A 26,363-nucleotide genomic window follows, 5' to 3' on the forward strand; every position below is an offset into this window, starting at 1 on the left:
ATTCCTGAAGTTGACAAGAATTATGGTTCTATTGATCTTTACATTTGTGCAGTAGCACAAAAAAAAGGTCACTGCTTTACCCCACTGCATTTGCATCATAGCGATCTGAATTTTGTTTATGCTAGGCGTTCGTATTCCTGTTTGATTAGTTGTGTCGGAGCTGTGATGGCCAAACCATGCCGAAAATGAGGAGTCATGTTACTTGAATATTAATGCTAGTGGTTTCATTGCTTAGTTAATTAATGAGTGGGTTCTCCGAGTGAGATATTTTGCTGGATTACTAAATGAAAAAGCAGTTAAACACGCAGGGCTCTGTTTTTGTGCACCCATCTCTTATTAAGCCACATGGAAACGGAGTGATTTTGTTTTTGCTCACCTAAGAATGCTGTGGTCTAATACAAATGGTGATATGTCCTTAGTTGTTTAACACATCTAGATGTGAATACCACGAAATGAGAGCTGAAATTCTGAGCTCTTGTCTCATACTCATATTTCGATCTTAAACCCAAATGTCTTCAGTGAACAACAAACACAAAGGAATTTGCCTTACTTTTCCAATACTTTTGGAGGGGACTGTACATGAGACAAGCAGGTAGGCCTGAATTAAAAGATTGGTTCTGCTTATAACAGTCCTGTGACAGCCACAAATACCTGTCTGTACAAATACCTACCTGACGTTTTTTTTTTCACTTTTGTGTCAGAGCATTTGATGTATGAATCGCTGTCAGGAGAGAATTTCATGTAGAGTATCCTTGAGTCATTGAGTATTTTTAACGTGGGATATTGCTAAGTAAATTAGTGCTTCTTCCCCACTGCTGTTGTGACACCAGGAGGAGGCATACAGGCTAAAGGTTTCCAACTGTGCGGTCAGCTGCCATTTTAATAGGTTTTTGATCTTTTAAATCCTGTGAAACATCACATTGACGCCCTAAGAACCCATGATTGTGTTTCAGATCTTGGTTTTTAAATGCATTTCCTGGGAGTCCTGTATCAGGAAAGTAGAGCACAGTCTGAGTAATGAAAGGTTTTTACCTTCTGGACTTCTTGTGAGTTTTGATTAGACTGAGTCACTCACTATTTGACTAGTAATCTGTGATGTAATTTGAACTCTGTAAGATTGAAGCTTCGCTTTTAAATGATTGACCCCGCAAAGCTTGCAATCACGACACTATAATAGGTTATTTATGAAACGAGATACAATGGGCCAGAATTAGTGTACCAGACAAGATGATACACACACACACACACACACACACACACACACAAACACAAACACAAACACACACACACACACACTATCCGAATCTCCATTTCTGCCCCCTCTCATTTTCTGTTACTCCCTTATTCTCTCTGGGGATAAAATAGAAAGTAAAGAACAGAGTCTCAGCACTTGATGGATGGGCCTGTGCTGTCATAATGTGCCGGTGTCTGTCTAGTCACTTTGTTCATATACCTCCTATACTGGCTGCATTCCCTACCTGCCCTCCTATTTTTATCTGTGTGGGTTTGTGTGCCTGCTTCTCTCTCTTCCCTGCTTGTTTTCCTACAAACACATGGGGCATCAGGTGTGACAGACAGAAAGAAATAATAACACATAGAGGACAGAAATGCATAACTTGAACCGAGAGGAGCTAGTTCATACACGGTTGCAATGTTGAAAAGGTCATAAAAAAATTCATATTTTGGATGTGGATAAATACTGTCACCTTTTCTCTCTTTAAATTTTGTCAACATTCAGGTCAGAGCTGGTGGAAGGTATTAGCAGTGGCTTCGCTGAAATACGATTTATTGATACTTTTCAGTCGCAGTTTTTTCCAAGATTGAGAATGATTTTTTTTGTCTTGGCTGCAAGTTGATGATGTTTACAGTGGAAATTTGAATATTATTAACATATCTGCAGCCTGAAATCACTCTCCGAATGCTTAGCAACACTTATGTCATAGTGAAATGTAAATTCATCAGCTCCCACTCTTGAAATGTGGAGAGCGAAGGAAGTAGAGCCACTGATTCAGTGAACGTGGCATTTCTTCTTGTTAAGATCTACCACCTCGTCTTTGCCCTTTTCTGTCCTTCTATTGACTATGAAATTACTCTTGACATTTCCATTTGCCTCACTGTCACATCAGCAATCCATGGAGCGAGTCATCGTAATGCAAGTTTGGCAATGGACAATGAAAATGATTGAAGATGTTTTGTTTTTTGTTGAATTGGAAGAGATGCTTCAAGGTTTCCTTTTCAAATGATACTGTCGACTTCTACAGGAAAGCCAAATCCACACTGGCCTCAGGTCATCTGTGACAATGATGTGATTACCCTCACTTATTTGTCTGGACAAGTATGTCACTCAGCAGCAAGACCTATTTGGCCTATGTTTTCAGCTTCTGGCTGCTGATCACATTTTAAACTTCAAGAAATTAGTTTTTCATTTTCAGGGCTTTCTGCAGAAGAAGAAGAAGTGCAGAAGTATCTAAAAATAGCACCGAAACGTTATCTCATTGCACTTTTACATTCTGTTTGAACTATTTGACTTAAGAGCTTGAATCGGACAGTGTTGCATGAAGTGAGTATTGCATGTACCATGCAAGAATGTAAAGCAGCCACAGTTTAGATCTAGAGGCAGGGTGAACAGAAATTAAAAACTGTTTTGACACTTGTGTCACCTACAGGCAATGAGATGTAGGGTTTTTATTTGTTAATAAAAGTGAATTTCTCAACATAGTTAACAATTTGGATTTCCTTCAGTGAAGATGCACAACATACATTTCCATCCATTGTCAACCGCTTATCCTGGGTACAGGAACCAATCCCAGCTGACATCTGGCAAAAAGCGGGGTACACCCTGGACAGTCCATCGCAGGGCCACACATAGACAACAACCACTCACGCCCACACTCACACCTAAGGACAATTTAGGGTCACCAATCAACCTAGTCCGCATGTCTTTGGATGGTGGGAGGAAGTCGGAGCACCCGGAGAGAACCCATGCAGACACGGGTAGAACATGCAAACTCCGCACAGAAACAACATACATTTAGTAATTTAAATTTTTATGCAAGTGCACAGATATTGGAAAATGAAAACCAAAAAGAAAATATCATTGTCCATTGAGGAGAAAATGTGTCCTTATTATGAAATGTACTATGGAGTATTCAGCCTTAAATGCAAGTGACTCACTGTACATAAGGGCTCAGTTTATCAGCAGAGTCTCTGTTTTTTCTCTTTCTCTTTGTCTCTGTCTTCTCCTGCAGAATGCAGAGGGTTACAATATGAGCATCCCCATGCCCGGTCACCCGGTGAATTTCTCTCAGGCCACTCTCTCCCAGGCCCAGAGGGACGTCGAGCAGCTGGAGAAGCTCATTTCAGAACACGATGTGATCTTCTTACTAATGGATACGAGGGAGAGCCGCTGGCTGCCTACAGTGATAGCTGCCAGCAAGAGGAAGGTAGGACGGAACATCACAGTACGTACAATGAACTTACCAGCGGGGATGGAGTCAGAGATTGTATGGTACAGTGTTACCTCTCTAATTAACCCCATTTCTAGCCGCAGGAGAGAGCTGCTTTAAGCAAAGAGCTCTTAAAAAATCCCTGCCCAGCAACAAATGGCAGATTGCAAGTAACTGGTGAACAAAGTCGAACATGTAGCACCTGAAGATTCACATGTTTTTCTAGGAGCAGCGACCAAAACAGAGCTAAAGATAGACTAAACATTACACTCATAAGGTCGCCAGAAACATTGTGTCAAATTAATGCTTATTAGAGCTCGACTGATTAAACAATGCGCTGATATCATCGGCCGATATGAGTAAATTGCAGATAAATGACAATTAAAAAAGAAACAGATGGCGGATCTTTCAATCATGTTATGAGTGTTGTCGTTGCATAGTTTGTCCACCAGAGGGTACTCTGCAACTACCCTGTTGGCACCACACGTGTTTGGAACGCCACAAATCCACAACAAAACACAGCAATCAACTGTACTTTTGTCAAAGTACCATTTATAACAATAAAAAAGTTTATTTTTAATCTGCATTATGTCATGTGATCTTGGTGAGTTCTCATAACTACACATAACAAATGTTAGGGATAATCTTTGTTTATGTTATGTGTTTCTGAAAAAAAGAAAGACACAGGCCAATATAACGGAATTTAAAATGCCTATGTTGTTTAGTGTTTGCTGGATGTTTAAATGGGTAATTTCTATTTACCCGCTAGCAAAAACAACTTTATAGGCAGTTCTTCTGACTCCAAGTAGTAAAAAAGAAATCAAAACAAAGCAATTTTCTGTTGTTGGAAAAAGTTACTATTCAATACATCAGTTCACGATTTTTGTCATTGTTTATGTATTTTAACCACACACTTGTATGTTGCAGGAGACATTAATGACTTTGTAACATCGTTGTTGATTTGTTTACTTTGAGCTGCAACTTGAAATTTCTAACCCGTTTGTCCTCTCTCCCGGGAAATTGAAATTGCTCAATAATATATTCACTTTCTGTCACAACGTCTGTTTACCAGTTTCAATTCTATTTGTTGCCAGGCAACATTAAGTCCAGCAGCGTTGAGTGCGTTTTGGGCTGCTAATTAGGTTTTCGTTATTTGTCCATTTGTGCTGTGGGGCTGTTTCAGGCATCACTGCAAATTGGCTTCACAATTTATTTCCATTGCTTCTCTGAAAGTCTAAATGCTCTGAGCATTGTAAAGTGCCTATTAATGTTTTATGTCATTGCTTTTTAAAATGATTCAACACATTGCACCCTTATTTTTTGTGTAAAACAAGCCATTTAATTAATTTGATATGGTTGAAAGGTGCTGTGTGTGTTTTAAGAGAGATGGAAAATCAAGCCAAAGCGTTTTAAGATCATTTTTGCCAATGCTTTGTAGGAACCTTTTATTACCATAATTTACCATAATTTTTGTCTTTCCCTCTCCAGCTTGTGATGAATGCTGCTCTAGGCTTTGACACTTTTGTAGTAATGCGCCACGGCCTGAAGAAACCCCCAGTTAGTCAGACTGTTTCTGCAGGGGCAGACTCATCCCCTTCCTGTTCCTCTGCTTCCTCTTCATCCTCCACACCGGCCGGCTGTGTGCCTTCTGTCCCAGGATCCTCTCTGTTCTCCAACATCCCGGGGCACAAGCTGGGCTGCTACTTCTGCAATGATGTTGTGGCACCAGGAGATGTGAGGAAAGCACACAGATAACAAGCATATACCGAACAACCGAGAACAAACACACATGCACAACATTTAAGAATGAACACCAAGGAGGCAGAATTCTCATTTTTAAAGTGGTACTAATCAACTTTTTATATTAACAATGTGAATGTTGTCGCCATCGTTAAGACCCTACAGAGAAATTAAACCAAACTCTGCAGTTCTCTTCAACTTCATGGAGCTTTTGTAAAATCGTTGAAGGGCAAACATCTCTCTGCAACTTTGTTTACAATCATAGCAGGCTGCTGTTTTCAACAAAAAAGATCTGATAAACCCACCCTATGCTTCCTGACCAGCACCAAATGATTGACAGACACAGTTAGCGACTAGCTGGTGAACATAGTGGAGCATTTAGTAGCTAAATCCTCAGAAGAAAACTTCAGGAGTTGGGCGATACCAAAAGAGTGTGAATATTGGAATATGTGTCAGTTGTCCAGAAACACAACCCCAAATGAATGCTAACACTTTGTCCTTATCGACCAAAAAGGGTGATGATATATCATTGCACAGCTTAAAATTGCACAGATTATGTGATTATTTTTACATTTTCCAGGGATTAAGTTAGAATCTTTCTTATGAGAATTGTCATATGCTGCAAAACTTGTAGCATTTAAAACCCTGTGTTTAATTGTTATATAGAAAGGAAGGGTGGAAATGCCTGACACAACCTTTCCACGTGAGAGAATCACATTTTTCTCACCACCCACATTCTGCCTGTGTCCATTTATTTTGTACCCCTGGCACTCTTTGTTTCTCTCTTTGGTCATTTTCTTTTTTCCTCTTCCTCATGACATTTTGATACGAGTCATTTATAAAAGCAATTAATCAGCCATTGAAGGCCGCAGTCAATTGTCAGAAACTGTTCTATTCAGCTCTGACTTCTCCTATAAATGCCATATGGCTCCATCCTGCTGTTATAAATTATAGTAAAATTAACATTTGAATTAGAGGCAAAACCTGCTCTCAATAAAATTCTAAATGTTAGTCACGGAGTTTGATAATACAAGCGGCTTGTGTGTTTTCCTCCATACACTGAAGCAAACGGATTGTCAAACATATGCCGTCTGTCACTACTGTGTCATTAATCAGCTGTTATAAGAAAGCCAAACAAGCTGAGAATGAGAATGAAAATAAGCTGTAACGTCCTTTTTGTACAAGGTTTTATGTTTTAAATGAACTATATTGCATTTAAGTGGTATTAGCCATGCTTGTGGTGTAGCCCTATAGAGCTCTATTATTTGTGTCAATAAAAGTAAAAAGTCTGTCTGTTGGTCCAGCTATTTGGTCCAGAGGGTAATTTCCAGACAACTACTAGATGAGGTGCAATGCAATTTGGTACAGACATTGATGTGTATATAGGATGGCGTAATTAAAAGGCTACTTAACTGAAAGGTCATACTAGACATTTAGCCATTTAGATAGCTAATTCAGCCCAAGTCACTTTGTATAAGAGCATCATCTTAACCTGTTAAAAATATAATGGAAATATTTCCTGCCTGGTAACCTAACTGCCAAAACATCGCTGCTGTTCTTATATTGCCAGTTGTGTCCTTTATGTTGTTGTTTTTTGTTGTCAACAGTCAACCAGGGATCGGACTCTGGATCAGCAATGTACAGTCAGCAGACCAGGACTAGCCATGATTGCTGGAGCCCTGGCTGTTGAGATGATGGTGTCCATTCTGCAGCACAGTGAAGGGTAAGCACAGCGGACTTACAAAAGTGATGTAGGGAAATTATTAGGAAACATACTAGTAATAGTAGTAGTACTTATCTGGCCCAAACATTCATTAGTACCAATATAAGTATCAATAGGAGTCTTGAGCACAGGGTTGTACTAAGTACTGTATGTGCTAATAAAGAAGGAAAAGTAAGAAAGGGATATTGCAAACTGTTTAAAACAAATGAAATTTCTGTATCGTTATGAGGAATGACTTGCTCTGACGTTGTTGACAGCAGCAGATACTCCTGCCTCTGACCTGCCCTTTTGGGATCTGTTGCAAGCCTGGGATGTTCACCTCTCAGGAAGGTGCTGCAAGTATATATTTGGGGAGGTTTTGACCAGGTCCTCCAAAAGTTTTCATGTCACGTCGTCATCTTCTTGACCCCCCTCCCCCCCCCAACTGAGCCTTGCAAACACTAGAGTTCTGCAAGGTTAGACACTCCCCTACCTTAGTGAGCAGCCCTGATCACCAGTAGGTGTCTGACGTCCTCTCCTTAGAGCTTTATCTTGGTACTAAAGGAGATTTGTGCCTTTGAGGTTGTGGCTCCTAAACTTTCAATAAGTTTTACTTGCTTACTTTTGCTTTTTGATGAAGCAGCTTTGCAGCTGAGGTCTTACCGCACCAGAGGTAGTTTCCTTATTTTGCTTTAGTGTCCTAAATTTGGTTGTAGCACAGCTCCCCGAATTTACTTGTGTTCACTTTAGAAGTGTTGTTGCAGTTTATAATAATCTCACACATTTATGCTTCAAAAGCTTTGTGATTCAGTCAGCTCTCAAGTTCAGTTGGTAGCCTGTACTAGTTCGATATGTTTTCCTCTTAAGTGTTTTTCTTTTTTTTTTCAGACACTGATGGGGATGTTTTTATGCCTATTAAGTGTGCATTCATGTGCACGGGTATGTCTTTGTGGAGCTGTTTATTGAAACTGGTTCAGTGAAAGTTATACTTAAGTGGCCGCTTGCTGGGCCTGATAAGACAGCCATTTTCTCTGAGTGTTTTGAGATGTTATAAGCCGTTACAGAACTGCTCTGCCTATCCTGGATAAAACGCTTAGAAAGCAAAGAAGAAAAGGAGAGTCATCATGTACACTCTTTACCTCTGCAGTTGTGTAACTCCTTCCTTTACAACAAGGTCTCCATCTCTTGCATCTGCCCTCGCTATTTCCTTGTTTTTCACTTCATAGCTGTGTTTATTACTTTCTTTATAAATCCCTGTCCTCCAGCTCTTTTATCCTTTTTAAGGCTGTAACATCAGAGATCATATGAACAACCATGGAAAATCATCAAGTAAAGATTAATGTTGCAGCAGCTTGATAGACATTTTTACTTTTACATTCTTAATTTGCAGAACCACTCTGAGATCAGTGTAGGACTTGTCAGTTGTTATCCATAAAGAGTCAAATCTTACAGATTTAATGGTCAGCAGGAGCTCTCATATCTCATGGAAAATGTAAAACGCTTTAATGTTCAAACAAATGCAACCTCTTAGCTCTCAATACAGGTTACCAAATTAACAGGTTAGTGCTATATATTTGCTATATGCAGCATATATAATAAAATGAATAAGCATACTTCAGGTTGTTCGGCTCATACCTGACCTAAAATGTGTAATATTTTTGGAAGTTTAGGGACATTTGCCGCCTTGCGCCCGATGTCAGCTGGGATTGGCTCCAGCCCCCCCGCGACCCTGTACGCAGGATAAGCAGTTGACAATGGATGGATGGATGGATGGGACATGTGCTGCTTTTAATTCTTAGTCCAATTTAAATTTAATTTTGAAAAACGCTTGGATGGCAGGAAAAACGTTGCCAAAGTTGTGGTTACATTCATGTATAGAAAGGCAAATGGGGGGGGGGGGGGGCATCAAGTATATAATGTTCTCTTTCTCCATCTCCAGAGGCTATGCAGTGGCCAGCAGCAGTGATGACAGAATGAACGAACCTCCCACCTCTCTGGGTTTAGTGCCGCATCAGGTCAGACACACAAACTCACTCACACACACACACTCAACTCACTCACATGCATCCAGATATTTTATACTGAGGACACTCTGTGCTGTTCGCCCATTCGCCTCCACTTGCCTGCCCCCTCCAATGTATGCTTGTGTTAGCCATTACCCATGTTAGTAAGTGTAAGTGTATTTGCCTGTTGTAGATCAGACTGAGGAGTAAATGTTTGCGTACACACCAACTAACACAGGCAAAAATCTATCCTTTTTTAAGTAGGGGAATTTAGAAATAAGGCTCAGGTTAAAACTTTGATTACATAAAGTTAGTAATGTGAGGTCTTAAAAAGTTGGTCTGTCCAACAAAGAGGTTGACTTAATGTCCTGTTATGATGAGCTATTCTCGACTGTTTCCGCAGACTGCACAAAATGACACTAATGGGCTTTGACTGTGTTTGCACTGCAGTCAGTTTCTGCATAGAAAGTTGATGTGTCAAATCGATCCAGTCCAGACACCCACCACCCTGGCTACGCCTCTGTCTGAATCAACACCTCTCGATTACATTACAATGCACAGGGGTTTCTATTTTGGTTATTTCAAAGGTCGCTTGATGTGTTTAACATAAAAGATCAGACACAAATAGGACACAAGATTGATTAATGAAGAGACACCGTGTACCCTAAAACTATCACAGTTAAGTGAAGGTAGAAGTATTTGCATTGTTCGACCAAACATGTAAATCTCATCAACTGTGAGAAGAAGACATTTTAGTATATGCAAACTACTGATAATCTCGTTACCATGGCACCTGTCAGTGGTTGGGATATATTAGGCAGCAAGTGAACTTTTTGTTCTCAAAATTGATGTGTTAGAAGCAGTAAAAATGGTCAAGCATAAGGATTTCAGCGACTTTGACATGGGCCAAATTGTGATGGCTAGATGACCAGGTCAGAGCATCTCCATAACTGTAGCTCTTGTGGGATGTTCCTGGTCTGCATCGGTCAGTACCTCAGTATCAAAGGTGGTCCAAGGTTGGATAAGCAGTGAACCTGCGACAGGGTCATGGGCGGCCAATGCTAATTGATGCATGTGAGGAGCAAAAGCTTGCCTGTGTAATCTGATCCAACAGCTGTAGGGGGTTACATGGCCACAGACCAGTCAGGGTGCCCATGCTGTCCCGTGTCCACTGACGAAAGCGCCTACAATGGGCATGTGAGCATTAGAACTAGACCACGGAGCAATGGAAGAAGGCAAGCCGGCGGAGGCAGTGTGATGCTTAGAGCAGTGTTACTGATGAAACTTGGGTCCTGCTATTCATGTGGATGTTACTTTAACACATACCACCTACTTAAGAATTGTTGCAGACCATGTATAACCTTTCATGGAAACGGTATTCCCTGATGGCAGGGCCTCTTTCAGCAGAATAATGCGCCCTGCCACAAAGTAAAAATGGTTCGGGAATGGTTTGAGGAAGTTCAAGGTGTTAACCTCCAAAGTCCCTAGATCTCAATCAAATCGAGACAAACAAGTCCGATCCATGGAACACCCACCTTACAACTTACTGGACTCAAAGGATCTGCTGCTAATGTCTTGGTGGCAGATAAAACGGAACACCTTTAGAGGTCTAGTCGAGTCCATACCTCCATGGGTCAGGGCTGTTTTAGCTGCAAAAGGTGGACCTACACAATATTAGGCAGGTGGTCATAATGTTATGACTGATCGGTGTACATGTCTTTTTGTATTATCTATTGGAGTGAATCTTGTTTTGTCTATTATGAATTAGGACACTTGAATGTGGAAATGGATCAAGGATAAAGCCCTGTGTCTCACCATAACAGACCATAACTAGACTTGACAAAAGATTTATTCAAAATGAATTCAGTTTTAGCATCACAGTCAAGGTCAGACCAGAATTAGCTTGAAGCAGTGGATCACTCAGCTCTTTTGAATGCTGAGAGCTCAATACATTAACAATAATATGTAGTGATTGTCAATAAGTTGGGTAGCTCATCCTGCCCGAAGATGAAGTGTGCGTGTGTGTACCTGTGCTTGTCTGGATGTGTCTTTGTGTAGCGATATTTCTGTGGTCTGTCCTTGGCCATTATGTTATTGCATAACTACGATGAATGGTGTAAGCCATGGGTGGTGACAGTGTGTGTCTGTTTTTATAGAGACTTTCTCCAAAAGTCTGGACAGGGATGAGATTGGATTTACAGAGGTGTGAAAAAATGTTGCCCCCCCTCCTGATTTCTTATTGTTTGTCACACTGTAATGTTTCTGATCATCAAACAAATTGAATTATTGGACAAAAATAACATAGTTAAACACAAAATGCAGTTTTTAAATTAAGGTTTTTATTATTAAGGGGGGGGGGGGGGGGGGAATCCAAACCTACATGGCCCTGTGGGAAAAGGGATCCCACCCTAAAACATAAATCAACTGTGGTTAATCACATCTTTGGAAAGCTGAGTTCAATTTCTCTAGCCACACCCAGGCCTGATTACTACCACACCTATTCTCAATCAAGAAATCAGTTAAATAGGACCTACCTGACAAAGTGAAGTAGACCAAAAGATCCTCAAAAGCTAGACATCATGCTCCGATCCAAAGTAATTCAGGAACAAATGAGACATAGAGTAAGTGAGATTTATCAGTCTGCAAAAGGTTATGAAGCGATTTCTAAAGCTTTGGGACTCCAGCGGACCACAGTGAGGGCCCTTATCCACAAATGGCGAAAACATGGAACAGTGGTGAACCTTCCCAGGAGTTGCCAGCCGACCAAAAATTACCCCAAGAGCACAGTGACTACTCATCCAAGAGGTCACAAACAACATCCAAAGAACTACAGACTTCCCTTGCCTCAGTTAAGGTCAGTGTTCATGACTCCACCATAAGAAAGAGACTGGGGAAAAAATGGCCAGCATGGCAGAGCACTGCTGAGCAAAAAGAACATAAAGGCTCGTCTCAGTTTTGCCAGAAAACATCTTGACGATCCCCAAGACTCTTGGGAAAATGCTCTGTGGACTGATGAGACAAAAGTTGAACTTTTTGGAAGATGTGTGTCCCATTACATCTGGCATAAAAGTAACAGCATTTCAGAAAAGGAACATCGTACCAACAGTAAAATATGGTGGTGGTGGCAGTGTGATGGTCTGGGGCTGTTTTAATGTTTCAGGACTTGGAAGACTTGCTGTGGTAAATGGAACTATGAATTCTGCTGTCTACCATAAAATCCTGAAGGAGAATGTCCGGCCATCTGTTCATGACCTCAAGCTGAAGCGCACTTGATTTCTGCAGGAGGACAATGATCCAGAACACACCAGCAAGTCCACCTCTGAATGGCTTAAGAAAAACAAAATGAAGACTTTGGAGTGGCCTAGTCAAAGTCCTGGCCTGAATCCGATCAAGATGTTGTGGCATGACCCTTAAAAAGCGGTTAAGGCTCAAACCCTCCAATGTGGCTGAATTACGACAATTCCTCCACAGCACTGTAAAAGACTCATTGCCAGTTATCTCAAACGCTTGATTGCAGTTGTTGCTGCTAAGGGTGGTCCAACCAGTTATTAGGTTTAGGGGGCAATCACTTTTTCACACAGGTCCATGTAGGTTTGGATTTTTTTCCCCCCCTTTATAAAAAGAAACATTTCACTGTGACAAATCAGGAATGGGGAACACTTTTTCACACCACTGTATAAACTTAGTGACACATTTAAAGGTCAATTAACCTAGCATATTCCCAATTCACTAATCTATGGTAATGGTAGTCTTGTCTTTATAATGGTACACCCTTAACTGAAAAAATCCTGTAATATTTTTCCAAGAATGCTTTGTTGTATTGTACACAGAGCATTTTCTAAGAATTATTGAAATTATAATTAGATCCTCTGAACAGGGGGGTCGCCAAATAGAGGAACGCTAGTTATTCTGCAGCTACCCAAGCTGTGTCCTTTTGCTTACTGAATGTTGTCACAAACATCTCACCACCTCCATTTGCATCATAATCAGTATTCATCACCCTGAGAGTCTGCATTTTTGCCATTTGCTTGACACATCTGCTGCTCATGGCATTTCAACCAAATAATCCAGAGAAAATGGCATGCAAATGGGTTGTCTTATGTGTGCGCGTGTGTGTGCGTGTACAGAGAGTGAAAGAGAGGAAATAAAAAGATGATGACCAAAGAGGGAGAAATTTTGGGTCAGTGTGCATGAGGGTGAAAATGTCTGAGTGGGTGTCCAGTTTTTGTATTAAGCCTGGAAGATTTGTTCCTCCAGCAGTCCACTGCTAAGACAACACAGTGCAGTTGAGTATTTTGAAGCCTTCTGTGGTCCCACAGTGACAGCTTGTGGTGGTTTACCGAAACTACATCAGATCTTATTTATTTACAAGGGACTGAACAAGTACCAGTATATATGTAGTAGATGTGATTGTTAGATGCTCAGACACTAGATTAGAGTCACAATTATAGTTCTTTATTCCAGTGCTGTAAATCAAAATGCTTTCTATAAAGGCTGAGCAGTTTTATGTAGAGCTACCAGTCTGTTCAAGTCCATCTCTGTTACTGCAGTTGATCTTCCAATTCCTGCGACCCTTTTTATTTTTCTCTTTGTATTTCCTTGAATACGCCATCTACGTCGTAATGATCAGCACACAGATGGAAAGATGTGAAAGATGAGAAGAAATGGATTAAATGAGCCTCCGGCTAAGGCTGTTGTGCAGTTGGATTAAATTGAAATGTTTTGCGAGATGACTCATTGTACCACGTTATACTTGATTAGCAGCTTATTATAAGCTTATTAGCTTATCATCTTAACCCGCTAGCCTTAGGTTACCACATAGCCTGGGCTAGTGCAAATTTGACCCCATGAGGAGTCATTCAAATGCAGATGCATGAAGATGTCATGGAGTTTGCTTCCAAATATCCCAGCCAAGAACTGAAAGCTTTTAATTTCCATCCCTGTTCACTTCGCTGTGCATTACGCAGTAATTGGTTACAAATGTTTGATATATTTGTGGTTTTCAACACCAGATAATTATAGCAAGGAAGTCATTTCATGCTCTGGTCTACATGCTTCACCAAAAAAAACATAATGGAACAGGCTTTTATCAAAAAACAGGAGGATGTGGGTATAAGAGAGGAGGAGGGAGGCGATGAAATGAATATCTTGGCGATGAATGGCGTTTCAAAATGTTTCGCTAAAACGTTAGTGTGTGTGTGTGTGTGTGTGTGTGTGTGTAGGGGGCTGTTTAGATAGTAATCAAGGTAATTAGCCATAATTACTGCAGCCATAAATAGGAGTGATGCCTTTCATCAGTGAAGATGGTGAAAAAGACTGCATGCTCTCTGGCACCAGAGGGCACTCTCAGCATGAGTTTAAAATGTAGTCAGAAAAGTCAAACTGCTTCCAAATTTTCAGGCCTCAGACTTGATGTTTGCAACTTTACTAATGTTGCTTTTGCATACAAAGAATAAAGATACCACGGGTACTTTCTTCTCACAAATGAATTACTTTCTGTCCAAAAGGCACTTGTTTAACATTCAATAAACTCATGTACCTAAGCTGTCTTTCCCTCAATGTGTGTTTCTTTATAGTTAGAGACCTCTTGTTGTGTTCACATCATTTAAATGTGCAGTGTTAAATAAATAATATGTGCCCTTTTTCCAGTGCTGCTGTGTTTCATGTCAGTTTTTGATTTCTCTTCCACAGATCCGAGGCTTTCTTTCGAGGTTCGACAACGTCCTGCCTGCCAGCCTGGCCTTTGACAAATGCACTGCCTGCTCACCCATTGTAAGTAGCACGTGCTGTAACTGAATAGTTCAAATGATATGTTTTCCAATCCAGTTTACTAAAAAGACAGTGTTTAGACAGTAAATTTGCTAGAAAGATTGAAACAGATGCAGACAAGCAGGTTCTGATTTACTCATCAGATTAGGTCCTGTTACTATGTAACTACATTGTTTTGAAACACAAATTGCAGCCTTAGCAGAAATAGGGGGATTCCCATCTCTTCCATTTGTACACACAAGTCAGTGGAGCTGTGTTGAAATTTTGTTCCTTGAGGAATACTGAAGACACACACACACACACACACACACACACACACACACACACACACACAAGCTGGTAAAACCATATGGTAACAATCAGGCAGCAGTTGCTCATTGATATCAGTGACTGTCGTATGAGTGGAATTAGCTCCCACAACTGCAGTGTGTGTGCCTGCATGCGCATTTAGAGAGGGGTTGTTGAAGGGTCCACATATCCCACATCAGCCAAGTGGGGTGGGAGAAATTGCCTTCGTGTCTTTTTACCACGTTGTCATTGGTCATTGGTCATTGGTCATTGGGGGGGGGGGGGGGGGGGGGGGTAAAGAGAGGAAGTGCAGGGCTAAAGAAAGGGTGTTGTGATGAGTGGAGGGCTGGTTCACTCTCTCTTTCTCCCCTGATCTCAATGCAGTCTTTGTGTCTATAAAGAGGTCATAAAGCCCCAGATCTATCACTTTCATGTGAAGACAGAGCGAGAAAGACACAGAGGGAGAAAGCAAGAAGCAGAGGGGGGAGGGAGCTGGCTAGCTTGTACTCTAAAAGTTTAAAGTTTTCTCCACCTACGCTGCTTCTGAAAAAAGAAAAGGAAAAAAAGTTCCACCCCATTTTAGGGTGTCATGTTTCTGCCCGTGTGACTGATGAGATTATTCGGTCTGCAGGGAGGGTTCATAAGGTTTGATTGGGATTGGGTAGAGCCTGTGTAGTCAGGAACAATGAACAACATGAGTTAGGAAAGAGGATCCTTTGCTGAGGCAGGGAAAAAGGTTATGTAGTGAAATTGGTGAATATGTTTTGATTCCGTTAATCCCACCCACACATTTCCACCCTGTGTTTTGCATTTGCTTATCTGCCTAACTCTCTCTATTTTACCAGCCTTCTCCTATTCCTATCCCTTCTTTTCCTCTCCTGTTTCACCGTCTCACCGTCTCACCCTTCCTGTTCTCCCTCCCCCATATCGCTCCTCCCTGTGTGTGTCCCTCTGTCCATCCATGAGTCCGTTCGTGTGTGTGTGTGTGTGTGTGTGTGTGTGTGTGTGTGTGAGAGAGAGAGAGAGAGAGCTAGTGCATGTCTGTCTGTGTATTCCTGCCGCAGTCAGCTGTGTGCTGCCAAGTCACTATGGAAACAAAACAATTCAGCCCCTGTCCGGGCTGGAGCAGTTCCTGTAGAGTTTGGGGGGGGGGGGGGGTATGTGTGTGTTTTTCTGGGGCTGCAAGCCAATAAAACTACATGCCAGAGAGTAAATCACAGCTGACGTGGCTTTGTCTTAAACCGTGCCAGACACCTCTTACTACAACTACTTGTACTAACACTACTAAATATGCTACCACTATTTATAGCAAAAAACATTTTTCACATTGTAGTGCAAAGTCTTGAACAGACACTGAACTGGTCACTAACACAGCTCACAGTGTTTCTCTATTAAGTTATTCCTTCCTTCTGAGCCTTTGATAACTGGAGCTGTTTTATACTTATCGCCCTCATAGATTGTAAAGAAAACCTGATATCTGTGTGCAGGTACCTGTCTATTGTACATGTTTGATGGTTGAATTTTGTACCTATCATCTATCTCTAAGATTTTATAAATGTAAAGACTCTACAGACCGCTTAATTTCAAAAACACTAAAATGTACTTTTGATGTATGATTGCAGGATTTGTACCACTACACTGAAACGGTGCATTTTAAAACTAAAACAGTTAATAATTTAAATAATTAGTCAATTGACTGAAAATTGATGGCTAGCAGTGTGATAATCTATTAACTGTTTAAGTCGGAGATCATTTCCTGCTTAAAACTTTCCAAATATGAGGATTTTCTGCTTTTCTCTGAGTAAAATGTTTTTCTTTCAGGAATCACTCAATATTTTAAAAAACACAGATAATTCTGTGCTATATTGTATGTGACAGCCTTAAGACAACTTTAATAGTAACCTGCGTTTATAGCGGCAGTTATTTTCACACTAGGTGCAAATGTCATAACTTGAATAAATAAATCATAATATTTTATTTTCTATATGCCATTTTTATGTAAACTATGCAAACACGTACGTGGTGTATAGCAACACCAGAGCGTTAACTACACATACTTTATGAGCTTTGCTTCCTGTGAAGTGAGCTGATTCTCCGAAATGCCACAAGGCCTGAACAGTTACTTAATGAGTCTGTATGGAGTGTGTGTGTTGACCGTACATGTTAACAGTGGAAGCTAAAGTCTCTGAGTCACCAGGAACTGTTTACTCATAATACTGGTGTGCAGGAAGTGTCATATTATGGCAAAACCACTAACCAAGAGCCTCTAAGCATTTCATTGAAATTTAATAGATAAAAAAAATCACCAGTGTCACATCTATTACTGTTCAGACAGTTACAAGGTGATCTTGGTTCCTTAACAAGTGAAACTTTGAAAAACAGTCGACTATTTATGTTTATGTTTTCAATTGAAGTTAAAGCTCCTCTGGGCCATCAGGACCACCCAATGTATGTTTTGATATGTTTATGGTTGCTGCGCAAACACACATGCAAGCATGGACGAGGATCCACAGTATTGATCCACAAACAACTTCAAAAAGAAGACATAACCACTGTCAAATAAAGCTGGAAGGCAGGGTTTTATGTGGCTGCATGAGGAAGGAAGCTTCAGAACAGTAGTGCACATGTACGTGCACTACTACAAACTAATCCAGATGTTAATGATGTGTTTGTTGCTTGTCTTAATTAGTGCTATCCGTCAACAGCGTGCAATCTTTACTGAAACCCATCAGCGCCTGATAAACACAGCAAAACCTTGTAAAGGTTTCGTTCTGTGTGTCTGCATGTGTTAATTTTTTTTATTGCATATTTCCCACAATGCTTAGCACAGTGACACAACTGTCATAGCACAGTTTAGAGTCAGATATTCGATGCTTGATTTACCCTCTTAAGAAAATCGTTCTAAAACCTATTTCTGTTCTTTATCAAGCAGTGTCAACTGTATCAATCGAGTGCCATCGCATTTTAAAAAATGCTGTCATAGGACTGGATATTGGAGAAGTCGTTGTATGTCCTGTATGTCTCCTATTGACAAGGACAAGTGAATGACAAGGACAAGTGAATGAAAGTGTGTTTTGTATGTGTGTGTAATTGTGTGTCTGTGTATTGCTCGGAGTGACTTTATTAACGTTATCACACCATCATCACAGTTATCACGTTGCTATATTTCAACAAACTGGGTTTTGGCCGATGGCGTCTCATGTAACGGATCCCATGGATGGAAGTAGAGAATGAAAGAAATAAAAGAAAAGGAAGGAAAGAAAAGAGTGGTTGGTTGAAAAGGTGAACGAGGGACACGTCAGTGTGTATTGTGTGCAGTGTGTCTGGCTCCAAGACTAGACGCCAGGTCAGTCTGCAAACGTACGAACACACACACACACACACACACACACACACACACACACACACACACACACACACACACACACACACACACACACACACACACACACAGGCACTGATTCACACAGTGTGTTGATGTCTGAGGCAGAGGTAACGCTACACCTGCAGAGGAGGGTCTGTGGGCTTCTATGAAAGGCTTGGTCAAGCCTAGGAAGGTAGTCAAGAGGGGTGTGTGTGTGTGTGTGTGTGTGTGTGTGTGTGTTTTGGAAATAGTGGGTATTTGAAGTCAGTACCGGCAGGAGATCAAGGTAAACATTTCAGCATGATTGCAGAGGTGCTGAGTTGTGGTGTTACACAGGTCGTGCCGATGGAGCAGAGCAACAAGAGTGCATTTTTATTTTATACCATTAAAAAAAATTATCCACTTTTGACAGAAAGTTGCCCCTTGCCATCTCAAAATGTTGGAAATGGATACCTCTTCTTCTCTCAAGTCGTGATGCATTAACATGACTCAGCCCTCCACTTCAAGTGTACAAAGCATGTAATGTTTAATATTTTCCTTGCAAGTGCAGCAAAAGGTGAAGAGGTGCATTTATGTTTGTTTTTTTTACCCATGTTACTTGAATCAGACTTTTTGCAGTTTCAACTGCTGAACAAATTGAACAAGGTTTGAAAGGGTCATGGTCCTTTTTGCCAGCACAGGCTATTTAGCATTTACTCTTTCAGGTAACAGGAAAAATTGTCAGGGAAATTATTTTTATCTTTCAGCCATTTTCTATTTAAGTCTATAACTATAGTGCAAATGTATAGCATTTATAGGTAGGCAACTCAGTAACACATACAAAGGACCTCCGTAAACACAGACTACTTATTTTTCTCTCTTTCTGTCAATTTTGTCTCTGTAAGTTCCAAATAATTACAAAAGTGATGGTTATGTTGGTCAACTGTTGTTGCTTACACAGTCATTTCATGTGTAAAACAATTTGATACTCCATATGCACTTATTTTTATTTAGCTTTTATTTAACCAGGTTTGTCCCATTGAGATCGGGGATGTATTTTCACAAGGGAGACCTGGCCAAGAATAGCAGCAACATACCGTTTCAACAGTAAATTAACAGGCAAACATAGATTTGAGTAACAGCAGTATAATTGCCTGTAGTGTAAATGTCAGAATGCATGTGTTGTTACCCTAGCAGTAGACATTTAATTTTTCTGTAAAATCACCTGGAATTTTTTTTTTCAGGTCCTGGACCACTATGAGAGGGAAGGTTTCAGCTTCCTGTCAAAGGTTTTTAATTCCTCCCACTCATTCCTGGAAGACCTGACAGGGCTGACACTGTTACACCAGGAAACACAGGCTGCAGAGGTAAGTGACACACTCATATACACCTGCCCAAACAGATAAACACACAAAACCTGCTGCATTAAGAGACAAAAGCTGCAGTGTCAGTGTATATGGGTATAAAAACACAGTGTAAGGCTCAATGCATGCACTACGCGGTTTCTTTGAGTGTTAGAGTATGCGTTTGATTTTTCTCTCAACCCAGTTTTACGAGAGAAAATCATATTCATGTTTGTTTATCTATCTTTCACCTTTTATATGTTTGATGGCCAGTTGTTCAGTGTGTAGCGGAAAGAGTAACCTTGTCTGTAATGGGCCCCTGCCTTCGAGCGTAGGCTAACCTGGCTAGTTGTAAACAGTGGCAGCATCACACGACCTTGTCGCTCTAGTTGAAAAATTTCAACTCGTGCGATTGAGCGTAGGACACGAATAATCATACACTCTGCATCGTTTCCATTGCGTCCTGCGTGCCGCCCGCCAGGAAATTGTATCAATCCTCGTATTTGCATTGACTTTGTATATAATCACTTGCGTTTGGTCTGAAAGTACCATAAGTCGAGCGGGTGCTGGACTTTACCACGGTAGTACCTTGTCACCAATTTAATTTAATGGATTTTAATGAACAAAAACTTTTGTCATATTAAATTGTATCTCTGCTTTCTGCAGATGTTTTAGAGTGCACCTTCCAAGTTTTAGACAGTTGTTTCCGCAAGATGGTGGAGAGAATGGTGGAAATCCTTTCCCTGGGCTAACAGCTTGAAGGGCTGGGAGCAGGTTGAAGGATTTTAAGGACCTTAGATTTGTTGACAAATGAGGGTAACATGAGGTACTATAGGTGAATTGGTGCAGCATTGGGCATTTTACTAGACATTTGTAGGAAAAAGGGAGCTGAGCCTGAATGTAAAGCTTTTGATTTGCCTGCTAGTTCATGTGCATATAGTCTTAACCTCAGGGTAGTAATGGAGCACATCCTTAGGGACAGACTGAAGAGCTCAGACATCCGGAAGGAGCTTACAATCACTTCTCCTTCACATTGAAAATAACCTATTGAGGTTGTTTTGGCATCTAATTATGATGCCTCCCAGAGAACGTTAGAGGGATTCAATATCCCACTTTGCCTGGGAATGCCTCAGGAGAATCCGGACATCATGGCTGGGGAGAGGGACTTTTGGGCGTTCTTGCATAGCCTGCTGGAACCATGATCTGGACCTGGAAAAGGGCCAGAACATGCATGGCTAGGTAGAGCTAACCATGGTCCCCCAGGAGCTGACTAAGTTTTATGACCATGGGAAATCCAGACAAAATTCATCATCTAGTTTCAAAACAGCTAAGTCCTCCCCTGGAAACTAAGGCCTTTTGTAAGAATTCAATTAGTAGGATTTCTCAAATGAAGTGTTTAACAGCAGATACACTGTTTAAAAGGGAGAGATATTTTGGTTCTGTAACCTTCTTTTAATTATTCTGTTGCCATAGCAGCACACAGTTTATGTCTGTGGAACAACTAGCAGCGTAAAGTTCCAACAAGCATCCAGAATAGTTGGTGGTGGAATATGGGTGGTTTTCCTCAAGACTCCCCTCTGACATGTGACAGAGGGAGTGGAAGGAGAGACAGAAAATGAGTGGGTGTGGGGTTGGGTCCTGCCGAGCTGTGGGAAAATCCCACGTACTTTCTCCCCGACTCCTACTCATAAAACACAGATGGAGGAGGGGGAAAAAGAGAAGCGAGGAAGCAAGAGGGAACGGGGGGGGGAGAAGAGCGCAGATAAGAGAAACAGCAGAGGGAGAAAAGACAGAAGGAGAAGAAATAATGGAAAACTAAATAGGACAGAAAACTAAATAGGACAGGAGATGAAAGAGAAAGAAAAGAAAGCAGAAGCTCTCCTGCTATCAATCTTAAACTCACTCCCTATTATTCTCTCCATCTCCCATTGTATTCGCGTCTCCCCCTCTCCCTGATGAAGTGTGGTGAAGACTCTGGCGTAGGTCCCTTTCTCCTCAATCAGAAGATGGAGAGATTGTTTTGATTGCTCAGCCCACTAGCGCCAGAAGTCTTAGCGCCTGTTTCCTGTACACAGATTAGCTATTCTGAAAACTACTGCACTTGGAGGACGTCCCTTCAATTTTTTTTTTCCAATTCCAGGAAAAGTTCTTCTCCCGCTTGTGAAAGCATATTATTACTTATTTCATGCGGGAACCCACTAGAAACAGGCCTGTGGCTCATTCTGGGGCTTGACCCATATTTTAAGATGCACTGGCCTGAAGTAAAGATAATTCTCAATGTAAAAATTAGGGGTTATAAGGGTCCTTATGGGATACCTTTTTATGTGCACATATTGGAGTTGTATACAGTCATCATTGGATAATGATTATCACTTCCAGTGACTTATTAATTATATTTTATTTGACTTTTGAGTTTACATTACATTTAGTCATTTAGCTGACGCTTTTGTCCAAAGCGACTTACAATTGCTATTTTATGTCAGAGGTCGCACACCTATGGAGCAACTAGGAGTTAAGTGTCTTGCTCAAAGACACATCAGTGGGTGTCACAGTGGGCAGTTTAACCCGGGTCTCTCACACCAAAGGCATCTTAGGTGGCACCAAATGCAAAGGCATCTTATCCACTGCTCCATCACCGCCCCACAGTTTACCTAAATCGTTCATCATCACTCAATATTTGCCTTTTTCCTGAATTATTTGTTTAGAAGTCAGAAGTATTATAGGTCAGTGACAAATCTCTAGGCATAGATTACAGTGGACTTGATTATATTTGCGTAATATTACAATGTTCTGTTCTTCCCCTGAAGCATGGCATTGAATTCATTACAGGCCATGTGCGTATCTGTGTGTGGTTTTTGCACGTTCAAGTGTACGTAACCCTTCTAAATTATAATCTACGTCACCAGATAGCAGTACTATATACTTATGGTCTATTTTGGGCGAGTTTGTAACCTGAGAACCACTTTTTATGCGGTCACCACTGGGTTTTGGGGGAGTTCAAGTTCGGTAAAAGTTTAGACTGACTAAAAGCTGTGTGTACGCGTGTGTATGTGCGTGAGTGTGTGTGCACAAATCAGTGTGAATGGCTTCTTTGTGAGATCAGCCCTACTGGGATTTCATTTTCTGGTAGGAGCATGGCAGGTTGGAAAATGTTCTATAAATCTGGCATCTGGCAAATTAGTTACATGTATTTGAAAGTTTGTTGAACATTTGTTTTAGTATGCAACATGCTGAATCTTTTAGCCACATGAGACCATTCATGTTTGTGGCAAGGAAAATCAAACATGACAAACCACTTTTAAATATTTATGATATGATCTGTTCTTGTACTATATCCCCCCCCTTTACTCTTCAATTTAGGATGGCCAGTTTCTCCTGGATACTGCAGTCCTTCTAACTCTTACCTTCACTGTCACAGCGTCAGTTTAGTTCAAATTAAGTGAGTCATCTAACAATGTGTAAAGCCTCCTTACCGGTGGCAAAATATTTAGTTTAAGTTTACTTTCCAAAAACAGACAACGTGAAACCTCACAAGAAAACCAACACAGGCACAGTCCTGGAAGGCACAGTCAAATAATGTCATCCTGCTGATGGTCTGAGGTCTATCTGACAACCATGCCCACTTCACCCAACAACTGGCTAGTAGGCAGGGTTTAAACAGCCTGTGACTGTGTGTACAATTCATTGTGTTGAGACTCCAAAGACACGCAATTCTTGGAGAGACATCAGGAAGGCAGTGTGATGCAGACAGCAGGAGGCTATGATTGCAGGCTCAAAGTCTGTCCATTTGCACTTTTGTAGGTATAAATACTTAAATTTGGACAAGTCATGTGGTTGGTTACATGTAGTTAAACATAATTAATATTTAACAAATTGACCATCCATAATAAAAATGTCTGGTCATCAAAGCTAAGTAATGTCTGATCTGCGTTCAGTTAACCCAGTTTTGGAGTAGGTCAGAACCAGGTTAGATGGCCAACTCAGATCGATTCCCAACACATGTTCAACCCTTGTCACTGCGTTGGTCTAAACGGGGTATTAGATGAATTACTGAGAGTAACTTATCTGTGAGTGCTGACTAATTATCCTTTCTAAGTGTAAACTCACTGTGGAGGGCTGGGTCGGACAAATCAACACCCTCAACCACAGAGCCTGAAAGGAAATGAGTGTCTATACAGGATGCTGTGCCTCTCCGCTGACGTCCAACCACTGTCTTTGGCTTGGCAGATTATGTTACAGAAAATACGGTACTCAGACAGACAGGGGTCAAGCGAATCCTTATTATGTAAGAGGACAGTGTACAAATGAGATGGATTTTCTACACACCAAATCTGAGCATTATATTAGCGCAATACAAAATGGATATACCACTGTGAAAACCTACACATAATAATATGTGTGTTGCTTTTGCTTCAGTACAAATGTCATGCCCTAGTGGGTCAGTCTAATAAGGTGATATGGAATCATACAGTGATTGTATTGAGGTAAATGTTACATTATAATCTTTATATATAAAGCATATATATCGCTGCAGTTTATCACGTTCAATTTTAAACTAAAATCAGGCTTTGTATTTGTTGTTCCTGGTTCTTTTAGGGCAAAAGGTAAAGTAGTTAAAGCCCAACTGTGAAATTACAGCCTTCAGAAAATCCCCTACCACTGTTGTTTAGGAGAGACATTGCCACCCATGCCATGCTATTAGGTAACTTGGATTAAACAACTTAAACTGAAGTTGAAAAACCTTGTCATTCCTGTATTTTCCCAAAGCCACCATAGTTGCTTTGACATGTGACATCAAAGGAAGCCCATGACCATTGCTCATTCTATGCTATTCATATAATAATATTCCTATCGTGACTTCCAGTAAGAGGTGCCATTTGCTGTTGTGAATGTGTGTGTTCCCATACACATTAATCTGTCTAAATGTGAATGCCCCACACAGAGGATGTATGACCCTCCCAGCACAAAGGGTCTTTCTGCAGAGTTCATGTTCCACTCCCTTCCACCTACTCCAATCGGCGCTGCCAGTAATTCACAAGATAACATTCGCATTGAACATAGAGAAGAATGTGTCACTTGTTACACTTTATTCTTTTTTGGTGTGGTCTTGTGACATGCTTTTTTTTTTTTTATTAGTCTCATTCAAATTAAGTGACATAGAATTGTAAAATTAGTGTCAAACCTTTTATTATTTTGGATAGGGTTTTCCAAAGATTTGTTTGACAAGACCCCAATATGGAGCAACGGATCTGCACTTGGGATGATTTTGTCCCATAGATTTATAACAGAACACAATGAGGGTTTTTATTGTGGATTTCGTCATGCAATAACACTCTTGTGGGTGTAACCTCTGTTAGTACAACATCACCCTCTCACTATTGTAGTTCAACAGTGAGAGGGTCAACACTCATTGGGGTCTGGGGCCCCCAGTTTGGGAGACATTTGTGTATTAGCTGATACTACAGATATCCAGGGCAAATCACAATGAGTTCAGTGTCTTGCTTAAGAACAGACACAGTTGGGAGTATCGAACTCAAGATCATTAAGTGTCATTGCAATCAATTGCTTTTTACTTTTTGGTTGTACAGGATGCCCTAAATTTGAACCGTGCTTGACAAAGTAATTTTCGTTAAGACAACCTTTGTGTCGATAAAAATCCTAGGTCTTGACACAGTCTACTGGAATCAGGCCAATAAGAGGAGTCTTCAGTAAAAATATAAACACCTGTGTTGCCCAAGGTCTGTGCGTTTGGCTGTTTGATAGCAGTCTGTGCCATCACAAATCATCACCTTGAGTCATACTAATAACCCGGAGGAACAGAGTCTACCCAACCACCCACGCTCGGCCCTGCTCTGGTCTGTGCTTCTCTACGTAAAACAGTGTGTAGATGATGAAGTTGATTTAGTTATGTTGGCTCATCACCCAGCAGCTTGGACAACACACAAGCGCGAGCATTTAGCACACAGACACACACGCACACGCACACACACACACACACACACACTTGAGCGTCAGAGGGCCCCATGTATGTCAGAGCTTTATCCAAACACAGCTACAGTTGCTACATGCTACAATTATTACCAGATGGACTCGGGGAAAACATATTAAGTCTGCTTTTTGATTAGCACACTGTGAGACTGAGAGATGAGGAGAGAGAGAGAAAATAGGGAAAGAGAGACAAAAGGTGTAAGTAATTTTCAAATTGAGCACAATTGACCCTTGTTGACCACTGTCATTGAATGGTTGTATATTTCCATTTCATTTATTTCCATTTCATTTAAGGTCCCGTGAAATCAAAAATGATTTTCTTTGGGTTGCTATGTTTTCAAAACATCCAGTTTTATGTGTTTATAACAAAGTCCCACCCTTTTCTATTTTTTCAATTGTACACTCAGGGGAGTATTAAGAAACTCTGTGTGATTACAGAATGGGATCCAGCCATCACAATCTACAACTTTAACTTTGTTACTACAACTAGCAGCAGTCACATGGTTTGGAAATAGTGCAAAAAATAAGTTAATTCATCATCATAGATGATTAAATAATGAATCCATTTTTATTTATATACAGTACAGGCCAAATGTTTGGACACACCTTCTCATTCAATGAGTTTTCTTTATTTTCATGACTTTACATTGTAGATTCTCACTGAAGGCATCAAAACTATGAATGAACACATGTGGAGTTATGTACTTAACAAAAATGTGTGAAATAACTGAAAACATGTCT

At 40.7% G+C, this 26,363-nt stretch overlaps 1 protein-coding gene across 2 annotated transcripts in view; it reads left to right on the forward strand.

Moving 5' to 3' along the window:
• The window catches only part of atg7 (ATG7 autophagy related 7 homolog (S. cerevisiae)), a 69,084-nt gene that overhangs the window by 15,461 nt on the left and 27,260 nt on the right, over positions 1 to 26,363 (forward strand). For both annotated transcript variants that reach the window (XM_046075535.1, XM_046075534.1), the window contains exons 13-18: positions 3,249 to 3,443; positions 4,935 to 5,180; positions 6,794 to 6,909; positions 8,828 to 8,903; positions 14,583 to 14,663; positions 19,536 to 19,658. In XM_046075535.1, coding sequence (XP_045931491.1) covers positions 3,249 to 3,443; positions 4,935 to 5,180; positions 6,794 to 6,909; positions 8,828 to 8,903; positions 14,583 to 14,663; positions 19,536 to 19,658 — 837 coding nt within the window. The remainder of the gene's footprint in view (positions 1 to 3,248; positions 3,444 to 4,934; positions 5,181 to 6,793; positions 6,910 to 8,827; positions 8,904 to 14,582; positions 14,664 to 19,535; positions 19,659 to 26,363) is intronic.

The sequence above is a fragment of the Micropterus dolomieu genome, linkage group LG18 (genome assembly GCF_021292245.1).
Source record: "Micropterus dolomieu isolate WLL.071019.BEF.003 ecotype Adirondacks linkage group LG18, ASM2129224v1, whole genome shotgun sequence".
Taxonomy (NCBI): domain Eukaryota; kingdom Metazoa; phylum Chordata; class Actinopteri; order Centrarchiformes; family Centrarchidae; genus Micropterus; species Micropterus dolomieu.